Source organism: Ahaetulla prasina, chromosome 12 (assembly GCF_028640845.1).
Source record: "Ahaetulla prasina isolate Xishuangbanna chromosome 12, ASM2864084v1, whole genome shotgun sequence".
Taxonomy (NCBI): Eukaryota; Metazoa; Chordata; class Lepidosauria; order Squamata; family Colubridae; genus Ahaetulla; species Ahaetulla prasina.
In genome coordinates, this window is record NC_080550.1 from 3,639,839 (window position 1) to 3,666,533 (window position 26,695).

Genomic DNA, 26,695 nt, shown 5'->3' on the forward strand with positions numbered 1-26,695 from the left:
ATGGGTAGACCAGGTTGCCCTGATAGACCGGTCCCACTGGAGAAAAAACACTTAATCTCTCCCCTGGTATAGCCAACAAAGTGAGGAGAACCTGTGGCTTAGAGGCTAATACATCTACCTAATAAGTAAGTAGCCCGGGTTTGAATCCCAGAACGGTACGACTAGCTGATGAGAACTAAATAGCTTGAAATAGATCTATACTAAGGTAAGGTAAAGGTTCCCCTTACACATATGTGCTAGTCATTCCCAACTCTAGGGGACGGTGCTCATCTCCGTTTCAAAGCCAAAGAGCCAGCGTTGTCTGAAGACGTCTCCATGGTCATGTGGCCAGCATGAATAAATGGCAAAGGTACACAGAACGCTGTTACCTTCCCACCAAAGGTGGTCCCTATTTTTCTACTTGCATTTTTTTAATGTGCTTTTGAACTGCTAGGTTGGCAGAAGTTGGGACCAGAAACAGGAGCTCTCTCCATTACGCAGCACTAGGGATTCAAACCGCTGAACTGCCGACCTTTCGATCGACAAGCTCAGCGTCTTAGCCACTGAGCCACAGCGTCTCTTTTAGATCGATATTAGTTTCCCTTTATTTCTTTATCGGCAAAAGATAAATTTAACACAAAAATAGTTTGTCACAAAAGCGACTGCCTGCGAAGGCTCCTGGATCGGGGCTGAAAGGTGAAAACAGAAGCAGTATGCTCCGTCCCATAATTGAGTAGACCAGGTTGCCCTGATAGACCGCTCCCACCAGGGGGAAAAACACACAAAATCAAAGCGATTAGTTCTTGAATCAATGTCTGGGATATTGGGATACATCATAGTGGCTGGAGATTTTACCATGGAAACCGAAATCCAATGAATTTGGAGATCATAGAGTTGGGCTACGAACTACAAGTTTCCCTGAATACCTGAAATTTCCACTTCTTAGTAATACAAGCATTATATGTATTGCTTTCCAGTAATAAATTTATCCTTCTAATCCGATTAGAGTAAACAGGCATACTATATGGAGGACGCATTATCGAAACCCACAGGAACACGGGATGAAAGGAACGAGGGTGTGTTTGTGTGTATGGAAAACAGACTTTCCTGCAAAAGCCGCTTTTCAAGAGAGAAATAGATTTACGAGTAGCCAAATAAACCGCAGCAGCAAAAGGGGACCTCATTCCCTATTTTGCATTTTAAAGCCATGTTCTTGTCAAACCCTTGCAAACATTCCCCGTGCAGAAACCGGAGGAAAGAAATAAAATTACCCTCTTAAAAAGAACATTTTTACAATTCATCGTTGCAGCTGAACCAGCTGCATCTCCGAGAAGCATGTAAGCATATTAGCTTTTCGAACACTACATACAAAGCTCTTATTTATTTTGCGCCTTTCAGCTGTGCGGTATAAATTCAACGTTTCCCTCCATTCTCTCCATCTTTATTTTTAACATGCTACAAAACAGTTGCTTGCAATGAGTTTTCATAGCATCCTTCTAATTTAGACGATGGGCAACAGAAGGAGCTCTAATCTGCGTAATACGTTAAAGAGATTGCTTTTTAACTAGGGGTTTTTAATTGGGATCTTATTCTCTGCTACGTGTTAAAGAGAAGAATCTGGAAGATTGAAGGTGAGTTATTTGTATAGTGGTGCCAAGAGTTTAATAATCAGTTCAGATATTTGCAGAGAGGGTAACAAAATTAATCCTAACCCCATGGATGAAAATAGAATTAAGGCTTTGATTTCTTACTAGGAAGATGATTTTACAATTGGGATGAAATCTTTAAACGAAAGAAAATAATTCATGGATCAATGAAAGACCATCTCCTTCAAATGCAGGAGGTCCCGTATGCAGCATCCAATTTCTCTAGGATTGAACAAGACCCCTCTTCAAACATGGAAAGCTACTCTTAGGGTCTTTTGCCAATAGTTTATCATGATAATAATAGCAACCAGGTTATCAAACTGAGTCTACGCATTGGCTTAAATCAAGGTTTGTCCATAGTTTCTTGAATAAACTACAACTGGCTGGTTTAACACATGATGGCTAGGTTTATAAAAAAAAAAGAATTGAACAAGAACCAAATGACATTAGGGCTAAACATGAATTAACCAAGGTAAAGGTGCCTTGTAGGTTTCTGTACCTTTTGAACCCTTCTAGTTGTAGCTATTGTCAATCACAGAGGTTCTACAAAATATGAAATTCGTTGCCTACTTTTCATAAAGCTAAAGGTTACCTTTACCTTCACCTTACTATTCGTATTGAATTCTTTCCTTCGCTGCTCTTCGTAATGCAGGATTTTGTAGGAGATCATCATCTCAGTTCATCTAATGATTTATTAGAACTTGACTACAAGAAGAGCATGGCTCAGTGGCTAAGACGCTGAGCTCGTCGATCAAAAGGTCGGCAGTTCAGCGGTTCGAATCCCTAGCACTACATAACGGGGTGAGTTCCCGTTACTTGTCCCAGCTTCTGCCAACCTAGCAATTCGAAAGCACGTAAAAAAAAAAATGCAAGTAGAAAAAATAGGGACCATCTTTGGTGGGAAGGTAACAGCGTTCTGTGCGCCTTTGGCATTGAGTCATGCCAGCCACATGACCACAGAGACGTCTTTGGATAGCACTGGCTCTTTGGCTTTGAAATGGAAATGAGCACCACCCCCTAGAGTCAGGAACGACCAGCACATATGTGTGAGGGGAACCTTTACCTTTACAATAAGAGCAGAGCACTACCCAGGAAGACTCTTCTTCCTACAGGGACGAGCTGGATGCTCTTTGGGAGGCTTCTAAGCCTCTGCTACCTAGGAATTCATAGTACCAAAATCCAACAAACGTGGAAGGTACCACAAGGCAGAAAAGCTCTTCTCAGAGAAAGCTGTGAATATTCTTTGCTTCTGGCGGTAAGGAAGAGGAGCAAAGCGCCCATGCCATTGGCTACTACTCACCACTGTCTATTGCCAAAAAGGATGCTGTGTAGACATTGTTGAGGACGGAAGGGGATTCACGATCAAGCATGCCCTTGGTGCGAATAGTTCCATTCGTAGGGTTAATTTCCAACCAGTCTGCTGGATCTCTGTCGGTGGAGAATCTGCCAAAATGAACAGAGCATAATCAATGATATCAATTGAAGAGAATCTTTGTGGCTCAGGGTTGAATTTATTTATTTATTTATTTATTTATTTATTTATTTATTTATTTATTTATTTATTTATTTATTTATTTATTTATTTATTTATTTATTTATTTATTTTGTCACAACAATATATGTAGGAATCATACAAAAGATTATATAGTATATAAACATATATGGGTAAATATAAGGAGGTATAAGCATATATATAGAAAAAAGAAAAGAAAAACAATAGGACAGGAACGGTAGGCACGTTTGTGCACTTATGCACGCCCCTTATGGTCCTCTTAGGAATTGGGTGAGGTCAATAGTAGAAAGTTTTTGGATAAAACTTTTAGGATTATGGGAAGAGACCACAGAGTCAGGTAAAGTGTTCCAAGCACTGATGATTCTGTTACAGAAGTCATATTTTCTGCAATCTAGATTAAAGCGGTTGACATTAAGTTTAAATCTATTAGTTGCTCTAGTATTATTGCAATTAAAGCTGAAGTAGTCTTTAACTGGAAGGACATTACAATAGATGATTCTGTGAGTTAAGCTTAGGTCTTGTCGAAGGCGAATGAGTTCCAAGTTTTCTAAGCCTACATTCCATGACCCAACTAGAGAACATCACCTGTGCTAGAAGGCAGTGGGATTTGTGCAAGTGGTGGGCTGCGACCGGTTTAACAACCGGTTCTGTGAGCGCGCGCACCTAACGCTCTTGCATGCAGCATTCAAAATACAGCAATTTGAAGCTCAGCTGCTTACCTTCTAAGGAAGCCCTGGCAAGTGGAACAGCTGAGGCACGGAAATCAGCTGTGTTGCATGAATCAGCTGAGCCAGAAAGAAGGAAATATAGGACAGGATAGGGCCCAGCCACTGGCCGTAACTACCGGTTCACCCGAACTGGTCTGAACCGGCTGAATCCCAGCCCTGGATTTGTGGGGCAGAGAAGGAGGAGGACTGTGGGATCTTTGATGCTCCCTGAGCTCAACCGTTTTTTGGCAGACATTTCATCACTCAACTAGGTAACATCATCAGTGCTGGAAGAGGGTGGGGTTTGCAGAGAGGAAGAGGAAGATAAGGACTGTGGGGTTATCTCCTAATGGTTGTTTTCTTGTAGATGTTTCATTACCCAAGTATGGAACATCATCAGTGCTAGAAGGGAGTAGAGTTTGTGGAGGAGGAGGACTGTGGGGTCCTTGGTGTTTTTTGGGGCTGGTTGTTTTCTTGCAGACATTTTACAACCCAACAAAGTAACATCATCACTTAACAACAACAGCAAAAATGACCATAAAATTGGACACAACTCACTTAACAACAATGTCCCAGTTGTGGTCATACTATTCATAATATTTGTCTTGGTATCTATCTATCATCTATCTATCTATCTATCTATCATCTATCTATCTATCTATCTATCTATCTATCTATCTATCTATCTATCATCTATCTATCTATCTATCTATCTATCTATCTATCTATCTATCTATCTATCTATCTATCTATCTATCTATCTATCTATCATCTATCTATCTATCTATCATTCTATCTGTCTATCTATCTATCTATCTATCTATCTATCTATCTATCTATCTATCTATCTATCTATCTATTATCTAGCTAGCTAGCTGCAATCTCAATCCTTGAGAATACATGACATAAACTACACATATTCTTTAAAGACAGGAGAAAGTGGGAAAGTGGAGAAAGGATGGGAAGAAGATATCGCAAGAATATTTTTACTTCCTTGAAAGCAACTCCTTCTTTTCATCCAGATTCTTAAATTTCCGTATGTTTTTAGGCAAGCACTAGCCAACGGTGACAGGGATCTACACATCCACATCTCGGGAGGGAAAAGATGGACGCGACGTTGGGTCTCAGCTCAAATTTCTAAATGCTACCTTCCCACTCGAGATTCTGTGCTGTGCTCATTAGATCCATGTTTCTCAACTCTGAAAACTCTTAAGATGTGTGGACTTCAACAACTTAGAATTCCCCAGCTGGGAATTCTGGGGAGTTGAAGTCCATACATCTTAGACTTCCTAAGATTGAGGAATGCTATCTTAGATCTTGACTTAAAAGAGGCCTCTTTGTTGAACAAAGGCAGATACCTTGTCAGTGATGTCACATAGATGTTTGTGACTGTACAAACAAAGCATCACATCCCCCAAAGCACCTCATTCACACCAAATGACAATAGTGCTATTGGCACCATCAAGAATGATTAGAAAGGAACAAAGAACAAGCTGTTGTGATTAGCAAATGATACAGTCGATCAGCTCCGCCTGGGCCTGTTTTTCATAACCATCAAAACCCAGATCCGCAGCAGCATCTTATGATCCACAGTGATGAATACACTGCGCGACAACAACAGTGCGTCTAATTATTTCACGCCGCTCCATTATTCCTTTAAAAAGGATAATTCTGAAACAAAGATGCCCATCAAACTAGGAGACAAGGTAGCTGAACTCATTGCAGGGTGAAGAATGTCCCATTGATCCCAAATAATATGCTTGTGTGTGCGACATATGCGTGTGCAGGTACTTCACACATACAATTCCCCCCCTTCACACACACACACACACACACACAACACTCAGCTCTGCAGAACAATTGGGAAAGATTAACCAGTGCTTCTACATTCACAAATGGCAGTACCTTGGAGAAATGGGCATTTCTCGCCAATCTGTTCCGATTGTGCGTCGAAGATAAATTACACAACACGTAATTTGACACAGAGCATCATTTCTCTTTCCCCCCAAATTAAATCTTCTCTCAAATTTTACCCATTGTAAGTGCATAATACCCCTTAACTAAGGCGATTGTTCCTCGCTGAGATTCTTTTAATATGCAAATACGAGTTTCGATTGCCCAAAGAATAAAAAATAAATATATATGAAAAATAAAATCAAAGCAACATAGGATCCTGATTTAGAAGATGTGTTTGCGGGTGATTCAAGCAGATGTCGACCCCTCTGTTTGTAGACTTCTCTACTTTCCAAATCTATACACATATGGCATACCTTTCTGGGAACCAGGGTTAGTTCTCAGTTGTAGAATGAATATATTCAAATTGGCTTAAATCCACTAAGAACAATGTTAAATTTCATGTGAAAGAGAACTGGGCAATTTAGAGGAACCAAAAGCTGCAAGACCTAACAGGATTTATACATCTACCACAAGAGAAAGCAAAATGAGTGTGTTAATTCCTATCTCATCTCTTATTTTGTCTACGGGAATGTAGAATTATTGAGTTGGCAAGACTTATTTAGCCGATCAACCCAACTTGTATTCATTGGAATACCAGATACTGAAACATTCCAGACAGATACAGATAGTTCTCAATTTACAGCTGCTCCATTAGGGACCATTCGAAGTTACAACCGCCCTGAAAAAAGTGACTTACGACAGCTTTTCACACTTAACGACCATCGCAGCATCCCCATGGCCGTGAGATCAAAATTCAGACACTTGTCCGAATTGTCATGTATTTACGATAACTGCAATGTCCTGGATCACATGATGCCTTTTTGTGACCGTCTGACAGGTGAAGTCAATGAGGAAGCCGGATTCACTTAACAACCATGTTACTAACTTAACAACTTCACTGATTCCCTTAACAACTGTGGGAAGAAAGGTCGTGCAATGAGGCAAAACTCATTTAACAACTGCCTCACTTAGCAACAGAAATTTTGACATCAGTTGTGGTTGTAAGTTGAGAACTACTTAGAGTTGTTCAGACTCTATTAAGGGACACCCAGGAAAGGACAACCCACTAGATAGAAAGATAGATAGATTGATAGATAGGTAGGTAGAAAGGTAGGTAGGTAGGTAGGTAGGTGCCTTACCTAGTGGTGTTATAGGAATAGGAATAGAATAGAATTCTTTATTGGCCAAGTGTGATTGGACACACAAGGAATTTGTCTTGGTGCATATGCTCTCAGTGTACATAAAAGAAAAGATACGTTCATCAAGGTACAACATTTACAACACAATTGATGGTCAATATATCAATATAAATCATAAGGATTGCCAGCAACAAGTTATAGTCATACAGTCACAAGTGGAAAGAGATTGGTGATGGGAACTATGAGAAGATTAATAGTAGTGCAGATTCAGTAAATAGTCTGACAGTGTTGAGGGAATTATTTGTTTAGCAGAGTGATGGCCTTCGGGAAAAAACTGTTCTTGTGTCTAGTTGTTCTGGTGTGCAGTGCTCTATAGTGTCGTTTTGAGGGTAGGAGTTGAAACAGTTTATGTCCAGGATGCGAGGGATCTGCAAATATTTTCACGGCCCTCTTCTTGATTCGTGCAGTATACAGGTCCTTAATGGAAGGCAGGTTGGTAGCAATTATTTTTTCTGCAGTTCTAATTATCCTCTGAAGTCTGTGTTTTATGTTATGTAGCTTTAAGCATTCCCTCCCCCTCCCCCTGTCCTGGTCTCCAGGTCTCAAAAACCTTTTGACACAGAATGGGACTCTCCTTTACATTTATCTACCTGAGGCCGAGCTTGTAAATGCAGATTCGTTTCAAAATCCAAGTGGAATTGGCCTGAAAAATAACCCTGTATTTTGGCCATGTTTGGAATCCTTTCCAAGATGGCGCTGCCGAAGGCTGCCTCAGTTAAATACTCTCTAATGGTTTCTTTATTTTTAATTATTCTGTGCGACTCACTACGGATTTCTTACTGATGAGACCATCTGCTAAAAATTAAGCAATGTTTCTTTAAGGAGCAGCTTTCTGTGATTTCACCCCCGCCCCTGGTCTTTACAGATGCAGAGGAGATTCTAATACAGGAAGAAGCAATTTCCCCGGAGCCATGGATTACCAAAAAACCCAAACAGCAGAAGTGAAGAAAGAGAGGTAAACCAGTGGGAATTCTAATCAAGCTAAGAAATAAGAGAAATAAAACTCCTCTGCCTTCAATTTTTCTAATCAATGCATGTTCACTTGCTAATTTACAGATCCCTCACATCCCTCACATAAACTGTTTCAACCCCTACCCTCAAAACGACGCTATAGAGCACTGCACACCAGAACAACTAGACACAAGAACAGTTTTTTCCCAAAGGCCATCACTCTGCTAAACAAATAATTCTATCAACACTGTCAGACTATTTACTGAATCTGCACTACTATTAATCGTTTCATAGTTCCCATCACCAATCTCTTTCCACTTATGACTGTATGACTATAACTTGTTGCTGGCAATCCTTATGATTTATATTGCTATATTGACCATCAATTGTGTTGTAAATGTCGTACCTTGATGAACGTATCTTTTCTTTTATGTACACTGAGAGCATATGCACCAAGACAAATTCCTTGTGTGTCCAATCACACTTGCCCAATAAAAATTCTAAAAAAAATAAGATGGATGAAATACTCCTCTTAAACAGATACAATTCTGATTTTTACAATTCAGCAGTTGTATGTTCCCCTCTCCCCCTGTTTTTTGGGGAAAAAGGCATGCCATGAATGTTAAAAAGTGTTCGTCTTTCCATGGAGGCCAGGTGTATTGACAATGAAAGAACTGGAAAAAGTTTCTTCTCTAGAAAAGTGTAGGAAAACCCTGAATTCTTGGCTCTGCTTGGTTGGCTCTGTACCTAATCTCCTTTCTGCATTTGACTGTTCATATGGGAAGCCATAAGCTGCAGACGCGTTTTTTTCCCCCCATTAAATATTTGATGATAGAGAATGCAGGAGTCTGCATGTGTTAGCAAAGCCATGATAATATGTGAAATGTGCAACAGGCCATAAAAACACTTCCTGGAGTGTGGAGAGATTTCAAAAGGTATTTTTTTTCTTCCTTTTTTTTTTCTCCTCCTCCTCCTTTCTGCCCTCAGGATCCAGGTGAATTCTGCACTCTAATAAATAACGAAAAACTTAAGTGTGTGCTAGTCTTGTACAAAACAGGGGAAAATGCTCGTAATGTTCCCATTTAAACTCTCCTTTCAAACCACAATGATCTTGGATTGTTGATTGTCACTATATAGACAGTCGTTTAAAGGAAGGTCAGCAATGCCTAAACATCGAATGTTCCGGCTGTTTGTTACTATTAGATTCTTACAAGGAAAGTTTTATTGCTGTGGACTTGTTTCAAAACCGTCTTTTAAATACAACATGTTTTCAAATTGGACTGATTTTACATTATAAGATGCCTGGGGAAATCTATTAGTCTTGAGAGGCAGCTCACAAATATATTCCCAGTATACACACACACACACACACACACACACACACCACAAAGATTAAGGCAACAGCCTTATTTGAAAGGTACAGACCCTGTCACAATCTCCAAGGGGCTTACCATAATTCCAATTAATTTGTGTTTTTTTTCCTTACCCTCAGCTTTGTCCTTCTCTGATCATCAACACCAAGGTAACCATTTATTTTTCTTTTCTATTACATATTCTGTGTTTTGATTTGTTCTATTGTAAACTGCCTGGAGACATGCAAAAGTGAGTGGAAAGGCCATTTAAACTGAGCAACACAAACATGATCAGTGCGTAGTGCGTAGTGGATAAGAGACGCTGAGCTTGTCAATGGAAAGGTCGCCAGTTCAGCGGTTCGAATCCCTAGCGTCGTGTAAATGGGTGAGCTCCCATTACTTGTCCCAGCTTCTGCCAACTTAGCAGTTCAAAAGCACATAAAAAATGCAAGTAGAAAAATAGGGACCACCTTAGGTGGGAAAGTAACAGCGTTCCGTGTGCCTTTGGTGTTGAGTCATGCTGGCCGCATGACAACGGAGATGTCTTCGGACAGCACTGGCTCTTCGGCTTTGAAACAGATATGAGCACTGGTCCCTAGAGTCGGGAACGACTAGCACATATGTGCGAGGGGAACCTTTACCTTTACCTATGATTGTCACATAGAAAACCTTGGTAGCTTACAAGATCAATATCAAGTCATTTTAAGAGTTAAGTTCAGCTTCACAGTCATCTAGTTTTCTTGTTGAGATTACAAGATGTTTTCCTCTATTTCCCCCCCTTCCCCCATCTATGTGAGTGTCTGTCTTTGTGTGTATGTATGTACGGTATGTGTGTTTGTGTGTGTGTTTGACTTTTCAGTCTAACCTACAGCCCAAGAGAATCTCCAGCTGTGGAGATTCTCAGTCATCCAGGTCATGGTTGTCCCAAAGATGCTTTTTCCAAAAGACAGCTGGACCAGAGGTGGGTTTCAGCAGGTTCTGACCAGTTCTGGAGAACCGGTAGCAGAAATTTTGAGTCTTTCAGAGAACTGGTAAATACCACCTCTGAGTGGCCCCACCCTTCTCTATTCTCTGCCTCCCGAATCCCAGCTGGTTGGGAGGGAATGGGGATTTTACAGTAACCTTTCCCTGGAGTGGGGAGGGAATGGGGATTTTGCAGTAACCTTCCCCTACCATGCCTACTAAGCCACGCCCAAGCCACGCCATGCCCACCAAGCCACACCCACAGAACTGGTAGTATATTTTTTTGAATCCCACCACTGAACTGGACTATCTTGGTTTTTTTTTTCCTTTGAAAATGTTTCACTTCTCATCCAAGAAGTTTCTTCAGTTCTAACTGAACTAAACATTCCCCAACAGGCAGTTAGAACTGAAGAAGCTTCTTGGATGAAAAGCAAAATGTTTTCAAAAGAAACCCAAGAAGGTCCGCTTGTCGTTTGAGAAAAAAAAAGCATCTTGGGATGACAGCCCAGGAATTCGTCTTTTGAGGAATGACCTGATCCTGCTCATCTTCCAAGTTTACAGAAGGGTTTGGGCAGTGGTGGGATTCAAATAATTTAACAACCGGTTCTCTGCCCTAATGACCAGTTGGGTAGGCGTGGCTTGGTGGTCATGTGACCGTGTGGGCGTGTCAACTCAACGTCACTCATGTCGATGAGCACTTTGCCTTAGCTATTACAATGTAATAAGGATTAACCAGAGAGGCAGTTTCTGTAAGCAGGGCAGTAAAGATTAGGCTAGAAACACCACCAGAATGTTTCTTTCCTGCCTTTCTTATAGGATTAGCCCTGTAAAGTAGGAAAAAACAAAATAAGATTTCTTCCAACAACTGATTCTCTGAACTGCTTAGAAAGTTAACAACCGGTTCTCCCGAATAGGTGCGAACTGGCTGAATCCCACCACTGGGTTTGGGACGAGTTGAGGTTTTGGAAAACTATGAGGTGATAGAAAATGGGTTTTGAGAACTGAATCAGTATTTGAGAATTGATAGCTGACTCTTGTCATGTCCTCAATATCTACCCTACCTTGTTGTCCAAGGGTTGGTGAAGCTGGGCCTTGAACCCAATGAGATGATCTCTCAAAAATGGGAATTGAAGAGGCAATAAAATAACAGAACACACTGGTCCTTTTTAAAATTCCTGAGATCTTTAAAGTAGCAACAGGCCAGTTTTCTCTGGGCAGAAAAATAAGGTCTTTTCCATAAAAATGAGTGTAATTCTCTGTGTGCATTTAGTATTTCTGAAATATTCTACATCTAAAGAAAAACATGTTTTTCTTTCTTCCTCTCTCTTTCATTCTTCTCTCCTGATTTATCACATCGATCCGGTCCAGATATTTAGCAAGCTGTTCTTAGCCCTATTTTTCCAAAGCATTTTTTAAATGGGAGGAGAAGGGTTGAAAGAAAGAAAAACTGTCAAATAGGCCCATTCTTTATCCTGAGAGGATAGAAGTTTGGAGAACAAACACGGAAGGTATTAATGGTATGTGCAGAAATTAAAGGGATTTTTTTGGGGGGAGGGGAACAGCATACCTCTCAAATCTGCGGTTTTGCTGGGAAAGCGAGCTGTGAACCCAGATGCAAATATTCCCTCATCCAATTAAAAATGGCAAAGGATTACTCACAAGGCTGCAAACTACAATAACAAATCAAAAGGAAAGATTTATATCCTTCTGTCTTTCCCAGAATCACCACTTTCCAGATGCTTAAAAGTGATATGAAGCAATATTATTATCATTTTTGGACAACCCAAGTCAAGAATACTTTTAATGATGAGCCCTTAAGCATAATGCTTCATGCTGCATACTTCAGAGTTGTCTGGAGGCCCCTTCGACTGCAATTGCTGGAAAACATGGCTAGATTCAAAATGTTCTTCAAGAAAGTAAAAAATTACTAAATTGATTTTGAATTTAATAACAGCAGCAAGGCTGTTGATTGGACAATATTGGAAGAAAAAAGAGTTACCTACAATAGAAGAATGGATATTGAAAGTTACTAATTTGGCTGAGATGGCTAAAATCTCAGCTTTTTTGAAAATACGCAGGAAAGATATTTAATTGAATGGAAAAAATGGATTGATTATTTACGAAACAGATATCAGATTAAGAAATATCAGATTGCCTTTGAATAATTAGGAAGTATTATTTTATGTAATGGGGGGGGTTGGGAAATGAAAAGATTTGGAAGAGGTTAATTGGATTAGAAGGGAAAATTTTACTCTATGTTTGGTTTATGTATAACAATACCTTGTGATTGACCCGGGAAGCCGGGGGAAGGAGGGGAAGGGGGTTTTGGGGGGGGAGGGGGGAAGGGGGAAAAATGTTTTTCTTTAAAACTTTTTCAATAAAAAAAAAAAGTAAAAAATTGGTGTCTTACGCATTGTGAGGTGATGTATATTAAAATCTATCCAACTCTCAACAAAGTCACAAAAAGCCAATATGTGCTGCTAGGCTATCCTTTATATCATCGTCATCATCATCAACTTTTAAGGACCCCATAATCCCTTGCGGGGTGGACTCTGGGCAGCTGAATGGAGCTAGCAGAGTGTTTGAATGGCCAGATGCCCTTCCTGTCGCCAATACGGAGTTTTGTTCAGCAGATATATTCTCATTGTGCCCAAAGAGAGAGAAATTTCTGCCTCTACCTAGAATTGAACTCACAGTCTCCTGATTGTGAGGTGAGAGCTCCATCTCTAGGCTATCACACCACTCCGTAGGCTGTCCTTGGGCCTCCTATTTTATCTGGGGGCTTTCTCATCATTTTCATTTTAGAACATTCCTTCCAGGAATGAAGTTGAATATCACTTTTCCATTTAGGATGGTCTGCAGCAGAGAGCTGAAGTAGACAGCAGAGAGTTTGGTCTAGTGGTGAAGGCAGAAGGTTAGAAATTGGGAGAGCATGAATTCTAGTCCTGTCTAGCATGAAAACCAGCTAGGTGACTTTGAGCCAATCACCAGGAGATGGTGAGTTCTAGTCCTGTCTTTAGGCATGAAAACCTGGGTGACTTTGGGCTAATGACTTTCTCTCAGTCCCAGGAAGAAAGTTATTTTTAATGAGTTTTGGAGGGATCTCTGTGTTTTTCAATAAACACCTATTATTTAATCATGTTTTTTAAGTGCTTGTACTTTACTGTATTACATTTTAATATAGTAATACTTTCATAATGTGTGAATTCTGCCGGTTGACCAAATCAATCAATCAATCAATCAATGCTAATTTCTCTCCTCGAAAATTCTTTGAACTTGAATTTATGTATTCATAAATACATTCAAAACCTCTTGAAGATTGTTTTGTGCATAATCTGGTCCATGGGATCAATGCTTGCGTTTATACTAATTTTTTTTTTTTACAGCTCCAGCTTTTTTTCAGTCGAAAACTTCTTTTTCTTGCAAATTGTTCCAGCAGAGGTATCGTGAACCATCCTACCTACAAAGACAAGGGCCAATTTGAGAGATCTTTCTGAATGACTAATTGGCGGTCTTGAGAAGGAAAAAGAAAGAAAAAGCAAAAACTTCAGGGACATTTTCTCTTTCAATCTGGAGGGCCAAATCATAGTGAGAGCAACCTTATTGAAACATTTCCTGGGGATGTACTTGAACGGCTTCCTGAGATGATAATTGGAGTCATCTGGCTTAATTGAGCGCTACTTTTGACAATTAACTCTGCGTTTTTCTTCAGGAAAAAAAAAAAAGAAAATCATATGAGACACACTTAAAAGGATGACTGAAACGAGGTTCAAATAATGCGAGTTTGGGGTTAGTTGCATCTAAGAATACATTTACACTTATTCAAACGTCATTGCTGAATGTTCAAAACCATGCAAACCACGAGATGAAGGAGCGTAAACTGGTTTAGAGACCAAAGAAATGTTCTCCTTTTGATCAGGAGATTTATTTTAGGGGCTTCGTCAGACCTATGTTTTGGTCACCACCCTAGTCTCTAGAAAAAGTGCAGAGAAGAGTAACCAAGATGATGAGGGGATTGGAGGCTAAAACACACAATGAACTTTTACAGAAACTGGGCACGGCTCGTCTAGTGAAAAGAAGGACCAGGGGAGACATGATAGCAGTGTTCCAGTATTTGAGGGGCTGCCACAGAGAGGAGCGGGTCAAGCTATTTTCCAAAGCACCTGAAGGCCAGGCAAGGAATAATGGATGGAAACTGAACAAGGAATGATTAAACCTGGAGAAATTTTCTGACAGTGAGAACCATCAACCCATGGAACAGCTTGCCTCCAGAAGTTCTTGGAGCTTCATCACTAGAAGTTTTCAAGAAGAGACTGGACTGCCATCTGTCAAAAATGGTGTAAGGTCTGCTTGGGTGGTTGGGGGGGGGGGTTTGGACTAGATGATTTACAAAGTCCCTTCCAACTCTGTTAATCTGTATCTGTATATTTTAAGGGCCTATGCTAATCTCTTTCAGCATTTGGCTTCCAGGAGCTTACCAAAAGACAGGTGTGATCACCAGCTAGTAGTTTTGAAAATGGGACACGCATTTTAGACTCAACACTGCTGGACCAGTAGGTGGGAAAAAGAGAGGGCCCAGCTGTTCATGTGGATTTCCATGATCCATCAGCTTGAAGGTTTCAAGGTTGCCCGCAGCAGGGAGTCTGTCTTCTTTGTAGGTCAAGTTGAAGTAGAGGTGTTGTCGAGATGTAACCTTCTGCATCCACATATCATCCTTGCTATTACTACTAAATCCCGTTGGGAAACGGAAATTAAATGCTGAAGGCCAGACGAAGAAGAAGACCACCATAAGTAATCTACATGGAGAGAATGGCAGGACTGTGCATCAAATCAAAGAAGCGCTTCAGAGTCGGCAAGAACGTTGATGTATCACCTCTCTGCAACTCTTTAAATGAGACGCATCCTTTCCCAAGATCGTCTGGTTTCTGCCCACCACTCTAGCATGATATCTGGAAAATTAGCTTTTGGTTTAAAGAATTGCAGGCAAGTACTGTGTGCGTGATCCCACATAGACCAAAGCAATTAATTGCTTTCAAATATAAGATTCTTCCCAACCCTGTCCAGAAGTGCTCTTATATTCTTCAATGCATGCCTGAAAGCTTCAAATCTCTCCTGCCGTTTGTCATGAGAAATTGACCTGGCTCTGTAGACCATTCTTGATCACAACAGTTGTCTGATACATCTATTTAGCTCTAAGGAAGGCAGTCTGTTCAGTTACTAATGAGATGGTCAATGATAGGAATCCGATCTCAAATTGCAGAGGTGAAAGCTGTAAACTTTGCAATGGAACTACAGTCTTGACTATAATTGGACTGGGTCCAGTACAAAGAAAACATTGATTGACCTTAGAACTCATGAATACATAGAGTATGGAATGGAATTGGTAATGAGGATAATGGATTGATTTATATGTATCATCCACAGAAGATACCACTCTACAAAAAAGAGAGAGAGAGAAAACAGTTTCTTGGTTCCCATTCAAAAAATGGCACAAAATAGGAAGAAGGACATATCATAGAATCAAAGGGCTGAAAGGGACCTTGGAGGTCTTCTAGTCCAACCCTCTGCTTGAGCAGGAGATCCTATATCATTTCAGACAAATGGTTTTCCAGTCTCTTTTTGAAAGCCTTTAGTGATGGAGCACCCACAATTTCTGAAGGCAAGCTATTCCATTGGTTAACTCCTCTCACCATTAGGAAATTTCTCCTAGATTGCTTCTCTCCTTGGTTAGTTTCCAACCGTTGTTTCTTGTCTTGCCATTTGGTGCTTTGGAAAACAGTTTGATACACACACACACACACACACACACACACACTCATCCGGAGGCTACAGTTAGTCCAGAATGCGGCTGCGCGGGTGATAGATGGAGCCCCTCGTGGCTCCCGCATAACACCCATCCTGCGCAGACTGCACTGGCTACCTGTGGCCTTCCGGGTGCGCTTCAAGGTTTTGGTGACCACCTTTAAAGCGCTCCATGGCATTGGGCCGGGTTATTTACGGGACCGCCTACTGCTACCGAATACCTCTCACCGACCCGTGCGCTCTCATAGAGAGGGTCTCCTCAGGGTGCCGTCAGCGAGGCAATGTCATCTGGCGACGCCCAGGGGAAGGGCCTTCTCTGTGGGGGCTCCCACCCTCTGGAACGAACTACCCCCCGGACTTCGTCAGCTTCCGGACCTTCGGACCTTCCGCCGCGGGCTTAAAACATACTTATTTAATTGTGCAGGACTGAGCTAGATTTTAAATTTATGGGTTTTAATTGGGTTTTATTTTTATATTTTAATTAACGGGCTTATAGAATAAGTTTTTTAATTGTTTATATTGTATTTATGTGTTTATGTGTTTTTTAAGTGCCTGTAAACTGCCCTGAGTCCTTTGGGAGATAGGGCGGTATATAAATACGATTAAATAAATAAATAAAATAAATAATCTTTGTAGATGTCTTTGTAGATGAATTTCACACATCAATACATTAGAGAGGGTCCAGAAATATTTTGCTAGAAGAGTTCATAAATCTTTTGCTCGAAATAAAATTCCCTATCCCACCAGGCTTGAAATTTTAGATTCTGGATAGCCTCGAACTATGTTGTCTATGTTCTGACCTATGCTTAGTTCATAAGATTATTTACTAAAATGTTCTACCTGTAAATGAATACTTTAATTTCAACTGCAATAAATACAAGGGCTATCAATAGATTCAAACTCAGTGTAATTCGCTGTAATCTTGATTGTAGGAAATATGACTTCTCCAATAGAGTAGTCAATGTCTGGAACACTCTACCTGATCTTGTTGTTAGTCTCTTTAATCCCCATCCATACCTTTTACCTTAAACTGTCTACCGTGGATCTTTCCTGCTTCTTAAGAGGTCCCTAAGGGGGCGTGCATAAGCGCACCAGCATGCCTACCATCACTGTCCTACTGTTCCCATTTATATGTAATCATTCTATGTCTTTATGGCTATGTTTTGCCTATTTATATCCTTTTATTTGTGCCAATTTTTTTTTCACATGTCCATGTCTATGTTTATACCGTCACTTGTTTCCTTGTACTTCTTGACAAATAAACAAATAATGAGAAGGAAGGACTCACTGGAGAAGAGCCTAATGCTGGGAACGATTGAGGGCAAAAGAAGAAGGGGACGACAGAGAAGGAGGTGGCTGGATGGAGTCACTGAAGCAGTCGGCGTGAGCTTCAAAGGACTCCAGAGGATGGTAGAGGACAGAAATTAATGAACACATTTCCTTCAAAATATGGTTCAAAGTATGGGAGGCTGTGTTTTTAACTCACGGCAAAAATACAATAGGTGAAAGTAAGAGGTGTAGAGGTTTCCAGGTTGTTACACCAATGTCGGGAACAACCTGTTATCTGTTGTCCTTCATTGGCACATGAAAGGTGTTTTAATGGACTTGGCTTCCTCATGCTAAAGTTCTATTTCCCTCCTTCTGAGTATTTTAAAACCCTTTCATTGTATTTCAAATGCATTTTATTGCATTTTAGATATGCTTTATTGTACTTGATGACATGGAGATGTTAGATAGTTGCAGCGATTGTGGAATCAGTGAAAAAAAAGCTAATTAGAGCAGTTGCAAGAAGGATTTGGCACAATTGCATTAGAATACCTGTAACTCAGGATCATTGAAATAAGTTTTTTTCTGCTATCTAAATTTCTTAAGTTTTTTCCTGCTATCTAAATTCAAGCATGTACACGAGCAGTAGTTATGAGATAACGTGTTTATTTTATGACTTGTCATTCCTCATTTTTGCAAATCTACTGAATGCAATTCATGGAATGTATTATTTTTAATCCATTAAACCTTCTTCGTATTTTAGTGCAAAATCCTACTCATTTCTATTTATTTCCCCCCCCCTCATGTATTTGCTTTTTACAAACAGATAATTTTGTCTTTGTTTTCATGAATATACATCTTTTTACGCAGATTCCCTTAATAAACTTTTTTTTTGACAAATTATACTGCAAGAAATCCCGAAACATTTGAACAATCATGTTTCAATTTATGTATTGCTTAAAATTCAAAACGAGCTGAGTTTACCTCCAACCGTGAACTAAATAAAATGCTCTCCCCACTCCTAATGAGCAGAAACATCAAAGGAGAAGGCAAAAGTGGGTTACAGCTACCCAAAATAACCCTACAGGAAATTATTCAGTTTGTCAGGTTAAATGTGGAAAAACAATGGAAAACTGAGAGCTAAAAATGATTAAACTCCAATCAGGAGTTTAAGCAGCTATGATCTGAACAAGAAAAAAAAATGTCTTAAATATTGGCCACCACTGATTCCAAAGAAATAAAAGAGAAGTAATTTTTGATATGGTCACAAAAGCTCTAAAGCACCAGGTCCCATAAAACTGGTTGCTGGTTTTACTGAATCAGACCCCTGTGTAAGTGCAACCTTTCATTGTCCTAAGAAGTGGCAATGCAGATGTGCACATAGAATAACAGAGTTGGAAGGGACCTTGGAGGTCTTCTAGTCCAGAGGTGGGTTTCATCAGGTTCTGACCAGTTCTAGAGAGCCAGTAGCAGAAATTTTGAGTAGTTTGGAGAAGCTGTAGTAAAAATTCTGACTGGCCCCGCTCCCATCTATTCTCTGCCTCCCAAGTCCCAGCTGATCGGGAGGAAATGGGGATTTTTGCAGTAACCTTCCCCTGGAGTGGGGTGGGAATGGAGATTTTACAGTATCCTTCTCCTGCCATGCCCACCAAGCTACGCCCACAGAACCGGTAGTAAAAAAAAATTGAAACCCACCACTGTTCTAGTCCAACCTCCTGCTTAGGCAGGAAACCCTACACCACTTCAGACAAATGGTTATCCAACATCTATTTAAAAACTTCCAGTGTTGGAGCATTCACAACTTCTGCAGGCAAGTTGTTCCACTGATTAATTGTTCTAACTGTCAGGAAATTTCTCCTTGGTTCTAAGTTGCTTCTCTCCTTGATTAGTTTCCACCCATTGCTTCTTGTCCTGTCTTCAGGTGCTTTGGAGAATAGCTTGACTCCCTCTTCTTTTTGGCAGCCCCTGAGATATTGAAACACTGCTATCACGTCTCCCTTAGTCCTTCTTTTCATTAAACTAGACATACATTAAACTAGACGTACATATTGCCGTGGGTTTTGTCTGAGTTAGTTATGGCTAGTCTAGTGAAAGAAGGACTAGGGGTGAGATGATAGCAGTGTTCCAATACCTAAGGGGCTGCCCCAAAGAAGAGGGGTCAACCTTTCCTCCAAAGCACCTGAAGGCAGGACAAGAAGCAACGGATGGAAACTAATCAAGGAGAGAAGCAACTTAGCACTAAGGAGGAATTTCCTAACAGTGAGAACAATTAACCAATGGAATGACTTGCCTTCAGAGGTTGTAGGTGCTTCATCACCGGAGGCTTTTAAGACAGCCACTTGTCTGAAATGGTATAGGGTTTCCTACTTGAGCAAGGGATTGGATTAGAAGACCTCCAACGTTCCTTCCATCTCTTTATTCTTTTATTCTGACTCATGTTTTGTACCTCTTGTTTTCTTGACAGCTTCTGTACAAGCTTTTCCAAGGTAATCTTTATGGCTTCCTACAAATGCCGACTAGATGATAAGAAACAATGGATGGAAACTAATCAAGGAGAGAAGCAACCTTGTCTGAAATGGTATAGGGTCTCCTGCTTCAGAAGGGAGTTGGATTAGAAGACCTCTAAGATCCTGTCGTGTCCCACTCCTCCGCTGACGGCCGGGTCAGGGAAATCCGAATCAGGCTTGCCTCTGCAGCTCTGCCCAAAGTCCTAGCAAAGTCCTCAGAGCAGGCAGGAGACCAGTAAGTGACTTCAGCAAGATAAGTTCGACTTTTGCCTGACTCAGAGACTGCCAGAAAGCAGATCCTTTATATAGGCCATGGGTTGTGGCTCCATGACTCAGCACTCATTAAGGCCTGCCCCTCCCTTCCTTCTGTTGCCTCCGCCTATCCAATCTTCTGATGCGAGGATTACTCCAATCAGCTGTTGTTGGGAGTAAACCCTCCTCAGGCTCACCTGCTGTGGAGGAGGGGGAGGGGTCTAGCTGCTCCGTTTGCCTGGGCATGGAGTCAGGGCTGGGGCCGGGAGGTGCTCCTTCTTCTGCAGTTTGTCTGGGCATGGAGCCAGGACTGGGGCCGGGAGGCATACATTCCTCCGTGTTCGGGAGCAGATAAGAAGGCCCCGGCTGCTCTGAGGGCGGGCAAGACACAACAGATCCCTTCCAATTCTGTTATTCTGCACATCGTTACTGGCCATTGAATCAATGGTAGGAGCAAAAGATGGTTGACTCCAACTCATATGCCTTGGCCTTATTTATCAGAAACTGCAACTCCGCAAACCTTTTTTGGTCATTCAACCAACCACTCTTCACCATGAAAATGAACAATTAGTGCAGGAGAATGTGTCGAAGGGAGAAACAATGGAAGAGATTTATGCCATTGGGATGCGTTCTACAAAAAAAGACTTTGGTGATTATTATTTTTTTACCCTACTGAATGGAAGGCATGTTGGAATCAAGGGAATTTAAGACCATTTGTACCCATTTGCTTTTTCCGCTATGATAAGACTCTGTCCATACAAAACGTATTGGAAGATGGACTATAGATTGAGCCTCGTTTTGTATTGTGGGAGTGATTTAAGCGCTCAGAAGAGTGATTGTGCAAGGATAGCACAATCCATATCTCGTCTCTTTCAGTGTGTGTCTGATATCAGCTGGAGGCAATTTAAAGTGTTGGTGTGACTGTTTACGTGAAGTGGCACCAGTTTTATCTCTCACAACCATGTGCTCTCTTGCCAGCTTTACCAATGGCACCGTCAGCCTAACAGCCTGAGACGGCAGTCTTGAAAGATTATCTTGTTTCTCCAATTTTAGGGAAGAAAGCGGGGGGGGGGGAGAAACTAACCCAGAAGGGAGAGATTGTAGAGAAAAAGAGAAGAAATTATCACGGTTTCATGTCACTTGGAGGAATGTGTGTTCTTTTGAATTGCAACATCATGTATGATAAGGAACTCATCCGACGATGTGGCAAGCTTTCGACGAAGCTTAAAAACCACAGGCAGAATTAAATGTTGGCCTGCTGAGATGTAGAAACTTTTCCAAGATGCTCCAGATCCTTTTTCACATAGGAATCGTTTGAATGGGAAATAAATTCATGCCTGAAGGGAAGAATTCAGTCCTGTGTGGTTCTGTTTCAATGGATGGGTATCCTACAGTGGACATCAAAGATAAGAATACTTCTACCATCTTTATAGTATAGAAGCTCTAATAACCATATGTAATCTCACTGTCAATCTACTATCCAAAATAATGGAATCCTTGAAATTCAAATGAATTCATTCAGCTCAAATGAAATCAAGTAAAAGTTAGCCTAATGAACACTATCCAGCCTTTGCTTGAACAATGAATAGGAGGGGGCAACATCAAGAGAGAAATTAGCCTAGAAACCTTACATGTCCACAAGAGGTCCAAATCAATCCCCCTGTGAATTCTGTTAACTCTGACCTAGCACCAGTTTAGTGCTGACTGTCAGTTGACCAGATTATTGTGATCCGTTGAGCAATGAATCCTCTGAATCTTCAACCTTACGTGCGATCCTGATTCTTCCTTTGGATCTCTATGTCCTCAACTAGTACTTTTAGTGTGAGGTGGCACTTTTACTCACATTTTAAAGAAGAAAATAAATAGTAACCACCCCACAGAGACCTAAAACACCTGCCCAAGTCGTACAATCCCATGGCTACCTCTGGATGCAAACATTTTCCTGCCTGATGAGATCAGAAGCTCCTCTCTAGGATTGCCAGAAGGGATCCAGGAGTGTCGTGTCCCACTCCTCCTCTGACGGCCGGGTCGGGGAAGTCCGTATCAAGCGTGCCTCTGCAGCTCTGCCAAAGTCCTATCAGAGTCCTCAGGGCAGGCAGGAATCCAAGGTGTGACTTCAGCAATCCAGATTAGACTTTGCCTGACTTGGAGAATTCCAGAAAACAGATCCTTTATATAGGCCATGGGGTGTGGCTCCATGACTCAGCACTTATCCAGGCCTGCCCTTCCCTTCCTTTTGCTGACATCGCCTCTCCATTCTCCGGAAGCGAGGATCTGTCCACTGCATTATTTAATCCCCAGCTGCCGGTAATCCCAGCTCGTGGCTGGCTTCAGGTGCACATGCTATCGGAAGGAGGTTTGTTTGCTCAGTTTCTCCGGGCATGGTTCCAGGACTGGGGGCTGGAGGCATGCCAGGACATTCTCCTGTACTATCAGTGTCTGGCAGGAGATGAGAAGGGCCCGGCTGCGGCGAGGGGGGCGAGCGAAGCAGAACAAGGATCCAGTTTGTACTGGCTTGATCTCAATGTGTTTACTAAAGAGCAAGCACCATTTAGAATAATTTGTACAATGCTTATATAAATACCAAAGTAGGTAAGATTAGGTAAGTAGGTAAGGATTCACTAAATTTTCCCCATTTCCTCAAGTGTAAAATCTTTCTTTGGAGGCGGCATTTCAGAGGTCCTCCCCTGCTTAGCTGTGAGAGACAGATGCTCAGAAAATGGCCTTCTCCTTGGGGACCCTCCTGCACTAAAATAGACTCCCCTCCCCCTCCAATAAAACTGAAGTGGTGTGTCTGGCGTTTCGGTATTATTTTTGTTACTAGCGCTGTGGTGTACTTTTTCAGTCAATGTAAATCTCTGGTGAGCTTGTGTTATTTTAGCATTTTATGATCTGTTTTTCCTTGGTTATTTTTGCATTTTTATGTGCATTTTTAATTGAACTGCACTAGAGAATTGCTGCTGCTTTTTTCAGAACAAAGAAACAACAGACTATTCAATGCTTTCAAGATTAGGAAGATAAGAGAGAGATGTATAGTCTTAACTCTTCTGGCTCTCTAGGAAAGATAAAGGGTTCCTTGTCCAGTCTTGTCCAACTCTAGAGCATGGTGCTTATCTTGCATTTCTTGACTGAAGGAGCAAGCATTGTCCAAAGACACTTCCGAGGTCATGTGGCCAACATGACTGTATACCGAGGCGCACAGAACACTGTTACCTTCCCACCAAAGTGGTACCTATTTATCTACTCGCATATGCATGCTTTCGAACTGCTAGGTTGGCAGGAGCTGGAGCAAGGGACGGGAGCTCAACCCATCACGCAATGCTTGAGTCTCGAACCCAGACTGTCAGCTTTCCAGCTGACAGGCTCAGCATCTCTCTACAACATAGACCTTCAACACTTGTTGGTTATTGTCCCTATACATTGCTGCTTCTAGATGCTGATTTGCACCCTCTTTGTAATAAGATCTGACCCACAACCCTGAGTTCTAACCCTCATTGAACCCTAATCTTGATCTCTTGATTCCTCCGAAGAAGCTGAACCCATGCCCTCCTCCCAGAATGACTAAGCTTTATGTTCTGGGTTTCATATCATCTTCTTCTATAAATGTCTTCCTTCCTTCATAAATATACTGTGGATCATCTGCTCCATAGAAAGACATCTTTGCTGGTAATTTATGATCTTTCTGACGCCTAACAAAACGTGCGATTGCATTTATACTCAGAAGCTATTTTCCAGAAATTGAACGACTTATTAAAAAGTTAATAAGCAAACACATCAACCCACCCACACCAATTGGATTTCAGGAGATATTTCTTCGATCACTGTCACATTGTGGAAAGCAGTGGGATGGGAACCAAGCACTCAAACATTTCAGCAGTTTCCTAACTGGAGTTAAATACAATTCTAATAGCAACTGCTACAAAACAATTCTCCAAAGATGAAGGAAACAGAGAGGGCATAATTAATCCCCTGGCGGTTATGCCAATGGATGTTGGGTTTCATCAGGTTCTCAGGTCTGCTTGAAGAAGCTGGTAGCAGAGTATGAAATACATTTGGAGAATTGGTTTCATGACTCAGAGCTTATGGGAGCTCTGCGGAAAGACAGCTGGGGACCAGCTGCAAAAAAAAAAAAAAGTGAATAAGAAGAGTGAGCAACTCCTTGCTTGGTGCCACTGATTTCAGTTTACTTTCAGACATGCTTGGGAATCATAATGAGGTATCACCCACCATTCTCATGAGTTCATTTGAAGCCTTGGCATCCACAAGCGATTGCATCAATAGACACATCGATATACAACCAGCCTACGAACGTCTCACAATCCAGATCAACTGCACAGCCAACCAGAGACAGCACTGACCCTCAACCAAGCCATGAGACAACTCCCCCCCCCCAAAATCAGCACTTCACCTCCCAATGGCCCTCACCTGAGGTAACCTCCCCATCACAAGGCCCTCACTTGAAGTGACTCATACCTGATCCATCCAGCACTTCACCTCCCGATGGTCCTAACTTGAGGTAACCTCCCCATCAAAAGGCCCTCACTTGAAGTGAACCATACCTGACCCATCACAAGAACCTCATTTGATGTGACCTCCCCATCACAAGACCTGCTGACCACTCAAAGCCCTTATAAGCAGAAGAAAACCGGTACTGACATCCCCTAAACTCTACTGAAGATGTTACCTAGCCTGGTAATGAAATGTTCAGAAACCAACCCACAAGCTCAGAGAACGAACCTTCACTCTCCTCCTACACCCAAGCTCTAGATATTCGCCATTTTTACCAATGAGGTATTATTCCTCAAATGGAACTTCAACCCACTGAGGCCTTCTGGAAACACAAACATTTTTCCTCACTGCATTTATGAATTATATCCTGCTATTGTTTTCATTCTGAATGTGAGTTTCACCTTGACTTTCGTCATGCTATCTCTGGCAGTTACATGAGACAGCCCATTCTAAGTGGATAAAATCATGGATTCAGAAGAAACCTTTTGGCATTTTTATACAAAAAGTGTGCCTTTTTTTTTAATCCCTTGGCTGGATATTTGATATTTATCAAATATTTTGTCTTTCTGTGTGAATACCATTTCTGCTTTAAAGCTTGCAATCTAAAGTAAGGTGGCTTTGAAGGGCTATTTATTTATTTTTTAAAAAAAGTTTTAAACATAGGATTAGTTAGATTACTGGCTATTATGATTTAAGTCATAATGAAAATCTTTTCTAGATTAGTGCTGGAAGGGATCTGGTCATCTAATCGAACCCCTGTCCAAGCAGGAGACCCTACACCATTTCTGACAAATGGCAGCCCAGTCTCTTCTTGAAAGCTTCCAGTGATGAAGCTCCCACAACTTCTGAAGGCAACTTCTGTTCCATGGGTTGATGGTTCTCACTGTCAGAAAATTTCTCCTTATTTCCATGTTGAATCTCTCCTTGATCCGTTTCCATCCATTAGCGTGAAGCTGATCACGGTCATCTGATAGAAGCCACCATGATGTCATGATATGAACAGCATTGTCGCACAAAGGATAGAAATGGCATCATAGTGTCATTCAGAGATGGTGCTCTGGGTTTTGTGTCTTGTGCATCATCCCCCAAATGATACAACATAATTGTGTCATTCAGGGATGATGCTATGGTGTGTGTGGCATTTCTTGCCTCAAGGGATGAGAAAGGATAGAGATAGAAATAGAGATAGAGATGATAGAGATAGATAGGTGGATAGGTAGATAGATGATAGATAGATAGATAGATGATAGATAGATAGATAGATAGATAGATAGATAGATAGATGATGGATGGGTGGATGGATGGATAGATGGATAGATAGATATGATAGTTAGATATGATAGATAAATACCATAGATAGATAGATAGATAAATGATATCATGTCATTTATCCAGCATGTCAACCCTGTCTTATATTTTTTTGAAACCTGAAATAAGCATTTGGCCTTATTTTTGGGGAGATCATATTATTTTGGGCCATGTGGAGCAAGATGGGGCTCCTCTTGCCATCGTACCTGATTACCAGCTCTGTCTCCCTAACCCTAACCAGAGGAAATGGCGGAGATATTTTCAGGGAGGTCTTATTTTCAGGGAGGGCTTATTTTGGGGAGAGGGCTTATTTTCGGGGAAACACGGTAGATAGATATAGATGTAGAAATAGAGAGAGAAATAGATTGAGAAATAGCTATAGACAGAGAGAGAAAGAGGGAGAAACATATATAGAGATCAAGCTAGATAGAGAGAAATAGAACTAGATAGAGTCCTCCAAGCATTGCTGCCAATTTGATTATTTAATCAATTAGGCATGCTTCAAAGCCATAATCAGCATTTCCCTTCCTTTGCTGGAGAAAGACTCAGTCACCCTGATTTCCAAGAATCAAAGTTACAGTCATATATTTACATAAATAATTAAAACTCCAGAAGCACAGTAGGTAATAAAAATATATTGCCACAATAAAATATGAAAGCAAAGAGCACTGCTTTAATTAAAAATCACCACTGTAGTGCAGTAAACAACTTACTTGCATTTGGTTCTGGAGTCAAAACTATTCTAATCTCTGAACTTGTAGAGCCTGAAGTGAAACAACATACCT

The 26,695-nt window shown here is 41.1% G+C and overlaps 1 protein-coding gene across 1 annotated transcript in view; it reads right to left on the reverse strand.

Moving 5' to 3' along the window:
* The window catches only part of CDH13 (cadherin 13), a 567,998-nt gene that overhangs the window by 32,569 nt on the left and 508,734 nt on the right, over nucleotides 1–26,695 (reverse strand). The window contains exon 11 of the mRNA XM_058155303.1: nucleotides 2,926–3,068. Within this exon, the coding sequence (XP_058011286.1) occupies nucleotides 2,926–3,068 (143 nt within the window). The remainder of the gene's footprint in view (nucleotides 1–2,925; nucleotides 3,069–26,695) is intronic.